Raw genomic sequence first — 10462 nt, forward strand, 5'->3', positions numbered from 1 at the left:
TTTTTTTTTTTGCTTATTCAATTGATGAGTACCAAATTCTTGTGAATCTAAGTAAATTAGGCATTTAATCTCACTAATTTATTCTGATTGTGTTCTTCACTCACTTCTCCCTCCCTCTTGCTCCATCTAAACCACATTAAATACTGATAATCTATAGATGAGCCATTATCACTTCTGCTTAGGACTTTGTTAGTCCTTCTATCTGAGACTCCTTCCTGCTAGAAGATACCAACCCCCCTTCTACCAACCTAGGTAATTCCTACTTGTCATTCAGGTCTCATATAAAGATTCCCTCACTCAGGTAGCCAAGAACAACTAATAAGGGGCTGGCCACTGTCATGGTGATGATCACAGTGATCTAAAATCTCTTTTATATTTTTTCTATTGCTCAAACTGACAACTAGTTCCTCTATTTATTGCAATAGGGTTCCAGTGGTGTCATTCTACAAATATTGAGTTCCTACTAAGTGCCAGCCACTATACTGGGGACCAGGTACAGTGATAAACAAGTCGACTTTCTTCAATAACAAAGCTATGCTGTCTTGGAGGAAAACAAAATAAGTACATGAACAAAGTAGTAAGATAATTTCAGAGAATAACTAAGTGCCCCAAAAGAGATAAAGTAGAGTAATGGACAGATTTGCTGGTAATTTGCAGAATATTTTATAGAGACTGGCTAGGTGAGGTACCTCACTGGAGGTGTATTTAAGCTGGGACACGAATGACGACAAGAATACAACAAGGAAAAGTACTGGAGGGAACACATTCCAGGCAGAGAAAATAATGTGCAAATACTTGAAGTCAAGAAGATTGCATTGGTCATATGTGAAAGTACATGGCTGGAGGTAATGAGTAAGGGGAGAGAGGTGTGAATTGGGAAGTATTCAAAGACCACATCCATTAAGGTTTGTAGGTCACAGTGGGAAGTAGAAAAAAAATCTAAGCAGGGCCAGAATTTGATCTAAAGGAGTTGAAAATTTCCTCTGATCTTCTCTTCAGACACCACAAATAAAAAGTAACACATTTATTGGGTGTTCACAGCATGCCAGGAACTATCCTAAGTGCTTTTCATGTAATAGCTCACTGAATTCCATTAATAATTCTATGAGGTACGATTTTAAAGATGAGGAAATTGACGCACAGAAGAAAAGCTAAGCAACTCCCCAAGAGCCCATAGCTAAAAAGTGAAATGGCCAAAATTTGGATCTTAGTAATCTGATTCCAGAATCCATACTCTTATCCACTGTGACAAGATTTTGTCAGACATCCTGCTGGAAGCCACACTACGGCACAAATAAATTTGGGAGTAATATTCTGGTTCTTGGAATTGAAGTTTGATGGTCTCTTTATAATGGACTCTGTGGCGACCAATGACTGTTTATGGGATGTCATTATCACCATCATTAAGATTAAATATTTAATGAGCATCTGTTACCTGCAAAGTTTGTGGCTAAGCACAATGAGGACACAAATGGACAGAACATGATTTCTGTTCAGCTATCTTGCAGCTTGTTTGGTGAGATAAAGCAACTAAGTTGCAAGGCCCATAAACTTCCCTCTTGGATGGTAACCTGCAGAGCAAAGCAAAGGCCACCGAGATCACCAAGACTCAGGTGATCTGTAAAGACCTGAGCAGGTCAGGAAGAGATGCAGAAGAAGAAAAATGGAAGGCTTATGAGACAGAGAAAAAAGGCAAAATGGAAAGACTTGCAGAGAGGAGTTGTAGGTAATACTTCACATTATGAGAGCCTCAGATGAATGGGCAACCAAAATGGCTTTGTTGATTCCTATCTCACAACTCCTCTATGCAAGACTATAAAGGAAAATTTCAGGTGCTGGGAAGTGGGTGTGAAAGGGTGGTGGGAATCTGTTTATTGAAGCCAAGGTGTGGAGTGCTTTTTCTTTTTACCACAGAGAAGGGTAGAGGGATGCCTGTCAAGGCAAGGGAAGGAGGCTCCAACATAATCATTCCTAAGAGTCAGGGGGAAATGTTGAGAACAGACTGACATCTTGTCTCCAGTTGAACCTCTACTTAGTTCACAGACTTATATTTCACCCATCCAGAAAAGAGAACTGGAGAAAGAGAGGACCGAGGGAGTGCGCTGGGATGGAACAGCTTGTAAATCCAGTCTCCAGTTTGTCAGGAATGAGTTTCCCATGTGTCGTGACTGCAGTTGAAGATGGGACAAGCTTGTCAGTGTTTTGCTTTGTTTTAGTTTTCCCTGCAAGGAATTCGAGATGACATCTATGCACATACCTTTAAATTCTAATAATAATAGTAATAGTAGTAATAATAATAATAATAAACTTGCAGATTAAATAAGTATATAAATAAATCAAGTTAAATAAATCAAAAGCATTTCTACTGGAATTGGCAAGGCTACTCATATTGTTAAAACTGATCAAAACTGATCATATAATTAAACAAAATGAAAACTGAACAATCTAAGTTTGGGCAGCTTTTCCATAAGTTAACAAATAGAATGCTTTTGGTCCCAAATTTCCCAGGCAGCTATGATTCCTGCTACCTTCATGATGCAGGCTCTATAATGAAAATTAATAGCTCCATGGGTAAGAACGAAATGAAACTCAGACAGGAAGATATTAAAAATTATAAATGAGATCCCAAAGAGTTTGTTCTATGCACTAAACGTTTTAACAGTGCCTAGCAGGTTTAACCACAGAGATATTTTGCTTATGAAGCTTCTCCTGGAAAAACCAGATGCATCTTTCTGTCAATCTCTCCTTATTCAAGGCTAGTAATTATAGCAGAGCTGCATCAGAGTTTCTTTTTATGCTATTAAGAATTACATAGCTTCCTAGACGACCACCATTACCCTGAATACCTTTACAATAACTTAATTTAATTGGTTTTTACCGAGCTAAGGTAAAAGGAAGATGTAAAGGGCCATGAAGCTCCTGAAAGTCAGCAGATCACTGGGAGTGGAACTGTAATTGACCAGTATGCTTGCCAACGCCCACTAGCTGCTGAGCCTGGACTAGAACAGGCTCTGCTTGCCATTGTGCCCCAGCAGTCTCGTTACCCGCTCCTGTAGCTGTGTTCTAATACCTCCTCGGGCAAATGGGAAATGGCATTTCAGGGAGTATCTGGAATATTACATGGTGATCTTCCTCAGTGAAGAAGGTCATATATATTAGAAAGATGGCTCTCCTGGGTTATTGAAATTTTCTATTCTTGTATGAAACATTTTTCTTTATTCCTCTCTTTCTGCCAATGCTTTTTAAGGCCTCCAGGTGGCACATTTAATCACATTCTTCCATTTTTGTGATTAAGGGGCCTGGTAGTATAAAATGGTATTTGCACTGATTGCTCCTCCCAGACCATAAATAATCTTTGTACAGTATTTATTTCTCCCTCTGTTTCTGTATATACTTGAAATTTTCTTTTTATGTAAATGCAATATAAAATATTCTACGCCATTTTGTTTAACACTTAAGAATCACCTTATGTTGTAACATCTCACATCAGAATAAGTACATATATGAAATTCTAGCAAAGGGAACTGGAAAGACCTCATGAGAAATAGCAAGAAGGACTAAAAACAATACTTGATGGAAGACAGTAGAACTTGATAGTTTTTTACTTTAAAATGTATATGACCTAGAACCATTTGTTTAACCTTTTTGGACTTGAAATACCTTATTTGGGAAGTAAAAAAAAAATCCCTTCTAACACTGAGCTTCTTTATTAACAGTCACTGTATGATGTAGATAAATATTTATGATTTAAAATATTTAATTTTACTTAAATTTGGATAAGTGAAGTAAAATATATTAGAATAATATGTTAATTACCTTAGTTTTTAAACCCTAATACAAAAGCTATTATTTCTTGTTATGTTATTCTGGTTCTGAACCAGTCAGAGCACCATTAGTGGATTACAATTATTCCCAGCGATGCTGTTGAAATATTTATAGCTGTCTAACTGACCATAATTACTAAGCATAAAGCCCACAATCTGTGAAAATTTACGTTTGTTGAGATTATTTTTTCTACATGTTTGGACTCAAGTTCTTTCATTGAATTTATAATATATCAATTTCAACATCAAAGATAGGGATGGCAAATTTATGGTGTGAGATGGAATTTATTGAAACACAGAAATTTATTTTTAAAGTATGTTTTCACTTTTTTTCTTAAAAAATAAAAACTGTGTCACTGATCTAATCAGAACTTTTGAAGAAAATATAGAAGAGATCAAATATTTTACTAAATTTTATTTCCATTTAGATTACATTATAATGAATGTGAAAATTACTGTTATTAAATTAACATAAAATTAATGTTCTGATAATGAATCTAAGAATATCTGTGACTACATTTCATGCTTTGAAATAGAGCATTCATAAATCTACTTTATTTACTCATTAGTAGCTATAGAGTTAAATATACTTCAATCTGCTATAAATAAAATATGCTGTTATGTCATCTATTAAAGGTGTTTAGCTGTATACACTTTCAATAAGAATTTGCATGGAATTTTTTTCCAACGTCATTTCAGATGAAAATTGATTCTTACATTGTACCTTTAACTGAAGTTTGATGTTTCCAATGATTTATTTGCAATGTTTACATTTTTATAATTAGGAAACATTTCATAAATATGTGTGTTTGTATAGAGAGATTTTTCAAATATGTAAAAAATATTGTAGATTTAGTTAAAGACTTAAGTAAAATCCCTTTTTACTTCTATCTTTCTCAAAGAAAACCTATCTTCCTGTTTTGATGGAAATAATCTCCATATATCGAAAATAATCCAAAATGATAACTCAATGTCAGGGTGTCACTGAATGTACCTTCATTTCCACCATTGATCTGGAATGCCACTGAGTAAATATACGAATGTCCTATGTATATGTTGGTCTTGTTACTAGGTTCTCTATTGCATTGTATTGGTCTGTCTGTTTCGTCTTTAACTAATAGCCCACTCTTCATTGGGGAAATATTCCTAAACTGTAATAGCTTTACGGAGAGCAGCAATAGAGTGAGAATTCAACAACATTGTTACTGATCTCCCTGCCTCCTTCTTCCTAAAATTCAAATATTCTTTTCCTATTTTTACTTTTATTCTTCCCTATAAATTTTATTATTTCTATATGAAATTCTATCATTCAAAAGATTTCAGGATTTGAATGTATTTTTTATTAAAATTACACATGAATTTGGGGTGATTTATAATCTTTATAATAGTTAACTTCCTGTTAAAAACATAATGCAAATCTACAATATTACCTGATTTCAGAAATCTAAACTAAAATAAAAAGTCGGAGTTTTTCTTAATTTGTTTCTAAAACCTAACCAGACCCAATTCATTTTGTGACCAAACATTATCTAATGTGAACTATTTTGATACTTTATATATCCTATTAACTGTGAATATTGAAATATTTATCTACAGAAATATTACTGTATTTGAGGACAAGATGATTCTTCAAATTCAAAGGGGGTGCTTTATATTATATGGTGCATTTGTTTGAGTTGTAATTGATGTATCATATTCAGAAAGTATACAAATTATAATTACACAATTTTATAAATCATTACAAAGTAAACTCATCTGAAACCACCATATAGATCAAGGACCATAATAAAAAGCAACATGGAGACATCTTTGTGTCACCTCCCAAAGGAAATATTATTTTGACTCCTAACAGTAAAGAATCATTTTCTTGTGTTTAAACCTTCTAAAAGTGTAACTGTATCCTTTATTAATATCACAATGAGAGAAACTATCTCTCGTTGTTATTAATATAACAACGAGAGATAGTGGGGTAGTATATGGGAACTATCTATATTGTCTTTCCCATATCTCTATGAATCTAAAACTGTATAAATCTAAAACTATACTAAAAAAGTTTATTAAAAATGTTCTTAGTTCTGATTTTTCACAAAGCACTATTATGTTTGTAAGATTTACTTACATTGTATTTAACAGTATTTTATTCATTTGCATTTAACAGTATTCCATTCTATTAATATACAACAAATTATTCATCAAATTTGCTCATAATATTTGAGTTGCTTTTAGGTTATTTTGTTATTATTGACAATGCTGATATGAATAATTCTGTACATGTCTTTTGGTACATATATCCACTCACCTTTATCAAAGAAAGCTTTTGGTATCAGAGGCATAATTGTAGAAAAGTTTTATTACAGGTTTTAATTTCTTGTCTAAGGTAAAGGCTAATATAGATTTTCTATTTCTTCCTGTATACGTTTCGGCAAATTTTATTTTGTTAGAAATATATTTGTCACCTAACTTGTCAAATATGTATTGGCACAAACATAATATTTCCTAATTATCTTTTTTTTGTAGAATCTGTTGTGATATCCATTCTCTCTCTCTCTCTCTCTCTCTTTCATCTTTAATTTGTCTTGTCTGGGCTCTATCAATTAAACATCTTTACCTACCAAAAACTCAGATTGAATTTAGTTTTCTCTACTGCACGACTGTATTCTGTTTGATTTATTCTGTATTTATCTTTAAAATTTCCTTTTTTCTGCTTTCTTTGTGTTTAATTTGCTGGGATTTTTTTTAACTTTTTGACATTACTACTTTGATCATTAAATGTGAGTGTTTCCACTTTCCAAAACATTCATATAATGCTATAAAGATAATTCTGAACAAACTTTAGATAACCCACGAGCTATGATATGTTGTATTTTCTTTATTAGTTTCAAATACTTTCTCATTTTCATGTAATATGTCTTTTTTGACTTCTTGACTAGAAGTGTATTTTCCAAAATATTTTGAGATTTCCTAGTTATCATCTTCTTTTTAGAAGTAATTTCTAGCTTATTTCCATTTGTTTGGGAATCTGCTGTGACTGACTCTTTGTGATGTTTTAAGACTTTATTTATATCTTAGCATGAAGTCAATCTCTATAAGGGCTTCTGGTTCACTGGAAGAGAATATAAACTTTTTAGTTGTTAGGTATAACATCTTAAATGTGTAAATTAGATCAAATGTGTTCTGCTGTTTAAACCTTTTATATCCTTTCTGATGTTTTGCCTACTTATTCCTTCAACTGCTAAGGGAAATGTGTTAAAATCTCTTACTAGTAATTTGGATTTTAGTTCTGTAAACTTTTCTATAAGCTGAAGCTATGATTTTTAGTACATACAAATTTATAAGTATAATATCTTCTTGATAGATTTTTCTTTTTATCATTATAAAATATCTCCCTTTGAATTCTAGTATTTTTTAAACTTACTATCTACTTTTTTTTGATATTATGTCAGTATAGTAGCTTGATTTTGTATAAATTCCCATTCGAAATTCATTCTTTCTATATTTTCACATGTAAGGTTTTTTGACTATAAGTGATTTTTTTAAAAAAATAATCTGGTATGACAATCTTTGTCTTTTTAAATTGGAAAGTGTACTGCATTTATATACAACTGATTTTAGTAGATTCTATTATTTCTTTACAATTCTCCATTTTTTCTCTACTCTTGTCACTCTTCATTATTACCTGAGTATACATCCTGCTTCGCTGATTTTAGGTTTCGAAATTTGTCTTTTGACCACTGGGATGTGGGTAAATCATCTCTGCCTCTTGCCTACTTGTTCTCCATAACCTTCAGTCTGTGTCCCATTATAAGAAGACAGGAGGAACAAACCAGAACCTAACAAACAGCCTAGAGTTGAGCTGCCAGTCTGTGTTCCAGTTGCTAATGAGCAGGGGGAGCAAGAAATATTTTTGCAAGATATAGAGGTTTAGAGGCATTTTTTTTTTTTTTTTTTTTTGGTATACATATAGCCTAATGAAAGCTGATTGAGCTAGAAAATGGTACTAGGAATGTGGTGTTGCTATAGAAAAACATGAAATATGTGCCATTGGCTTCTGGGTGGGAAAATTGTTACAGGACACTGAAAAATAAATGGCAACTCATGCTATGTGGTATTAAAATATATGGTAAGATTATTGCCTGTGATTACTTGGCAATCAGACAACTTAATAAACCTATGACTTTGCCCCATTGTCAGTGAGATAGAATGTTAATAACTTTAGTTGGTTGCTTTTAGCTGTATTTCTTAAGTTACTATAAAAATGAAATGAGCTCAAAAAATGATTGGTGTGTTTGCCAGCAGGAATGAAAAAGAAAGGAGAGTATTCAGCCAGTCTCAGGACTGATCTCTTTGTATCAGCCCTTGGTGAGGCTAAACTATCACAGATTAGAAAGGACCTGGCTTTGGAATCAGATAGACCTGTTTTCACATTCCAGCTCAACCGTGTATTAGCCCTATGCTGTGCTCTATCAGTTAAGAAGAGGTGATTTAACACTGGTTACAAATAACTCCTAAACATCAGCAGCATAAAAGAACAAAGTTTCTTTCTTATTCTCATCATACATCAGACAAGGGTGGATTGCAAACCCTGCTCTGCCTAGGCCTAGTCACTCAGATTCCAGGCTGATGGGGTTTCCAGTTCCACTTTTAAATAAACAAACATTTGGGTAATTTTAAGGAAATAAATAGACCAGTATGGGTGAAAAGCAATCAGAATATATTGAGTAAAAGCAGCCTATTCCTGCTTTCTTAGTGCCCGTGTGAGTAATCTAGTAGAGCTTAATAGGAGTGCTAAACTCAGAGCAGGATTACTAGTGCCCAGCCTCAGTGAAAGATAATCCACCATTTAGATATCTGTACATCATTAATGTTTATATCTTCATTCATACTTATTAACTCCAGGTATTTTTACCCATCATCCTTTTAACTCCTGCGATTTAGGCACCAGGCACTGCAGTAGACACCAAATGAGGCACAGTCTCTGACCTCGGTTGGTTTATCATCAAGAGGATCTATTACAATAACATGAGCCAGAACACACTTAAGTGCCACAAAAAAACCAAGAGCTCTCAGCCTGCTCTGTAGAGCTCTGCTAGAGAAGGACTTATTTGTCCTAATGGTGGTATTTTGCCTTTTGTTTTTGTCAGAAGATTGTCTTTCAAGTTTCATGACAACTTCATCCTAACTTATTCTTAACTAAAAGCTACGGGCGATAATTAATAACAATTAATAGTCATAGAGTTTTAAATATGTGCTCAGTGTGATCAATGCACCTTGTATTGATGATCTCATTTAACTTTAACAAGGAGCCACTGAGGGAGGTATTATTATATTATGTTACAGATGAGAAAACTGAGGCCAAAAGGTTAAGAAATTTACCCAGCCTTGCAAAGCTAAAAAGTAGCATATTTGGGATTGGAAACCAAGCAGTTTGAATCTAAAGCCATACTTTTGACCACTATGCCCTGTTACTTTTTTTGAAGTCTGGAAAATTGATTCCAGTTCCACTTTTAATAAGTTCTAACTAGTTGCCCTTTTAGAGATTCTGATTTCTCATTTGTCCTTTAAATTCAGAAATTCTAGAAGTCTTCCTTAATTCATATTCTCACATTTCACGTTTTAAAATGGAATAAGCCCATAGCCCTGGTAAAGAATATGCTTTTTGATCTAAGTATCTGTCCCTTCTTCTCTTTTTAATATCATTTATTTTTCCCTTAGGTCTCTACAGAGGAAGGCTTGAGTCTGGCCCAAGAATATAACTGTGCTTTTTTTGAGACCTCTGCAGCCCTCAGATTCTGCATCGATGATGCCTTTCATGGTTTAGTGAGGGAAATCCGCAAGAAGGAGTCCATGCCATCCTTGATGGAAAAGAAAGTGAAGAGAAAAGACAGCCTGTGGAAGAAGTTAAAAGGCTCACTGAAGAAGAAGAGAGAAAACATGACATGATATCTACTTCTAACTCCCTTACTCTCTCTCTCTCTCTCTCTCAATTTTATCCGTCGGACTATTCCAAATGTTACATTCTGCCTCATTTCTCATCCTCCCACTGCTCTGCCTCTCCCTCTTTCTCTCTCCCTATCCCCTTCTCTCTCACTCAATATTTGTCTGTAGGTAAAAGCAAGATCTGCATAACTGTACTTCTTGAGATAGTTTTGTTTTGCCCTTAACAGTTGGATGAATTTTGTCAATCAGTTGGATATGCTGTTTAGTTTTTACAATATATGACTAAATAAAATTGACATTCCAATTGACTCATTTCCCTTTAAAGAGTCCAGCTTCATTTGGTATGCTGTCCGGTTATAGAGGAAATATTCAGAATTGCAGACAGAATGATAAAAGGCTCGGGGGATCTGCCTTTGCCTGATAAGGCTTGGGTTGTTTGCATTTCAGGAATCTCAGTAAATAATGAAGAAGCTCAGAAAACAACTCAGAGCGGGAGTCTGCAGCTTGGTCTTTCCTTAAAGGCAGAAGTTGCGCTTTTTCTTGACTGCTCCATAGATGACCCTCAGAGGAATTATTAATAATAGGAACTGGCTGTAGGTCATTGGAGGGCCAAAGTGAAATATTTATGTATTTACAGTGCCCTGCCCCAGTAGGCTTCGGCAAAATTATCACAGGGAAGTCACTGGGCTGAGGCAAAGGGA

General features: G+C 34.2%; 1 protein-coding gene across 1 annotated transcript in view; it reads left to right on the top strand.

Annotated features, from left to right (window-relative positions):
• The window catches only part of RIT2 (Ras like without CAAX 2), a 317797-nt gene extending 307781 nt beyond the window's left edge, over window positions 1–10016 (top strand). The window contains exon 5 of the mRNA XM_011361268.1: window positions 9537–10016. Coding sequence (XP_011359570.1) covers window positions 9537–9764 — 228 coding nt within the window. The 3' untranslated portion in view covers window positions 9765–10016. The remainder of the gene's footprint in view (window positions 1–9536) is intronic.
• Window positions 10017–10462: the final 446 nt, after the last annotated feature.

This window comes from Pteropus vampyrus, unplaced genomic scaffold, assembly GCF_000151845.1.
Source record: "Pteropus vampyrus isolate Shadow unplaced genomic scaffold, Pvam_2.0 Scaffold3, whole genome shotgun sequence".
Taxonomy (NCBI): Eukaryota; Metazoa; Chordata; class Mammalia; order Chiroptera; family Pteropodidae; genus Pteropus; species Pteropus vampyrus.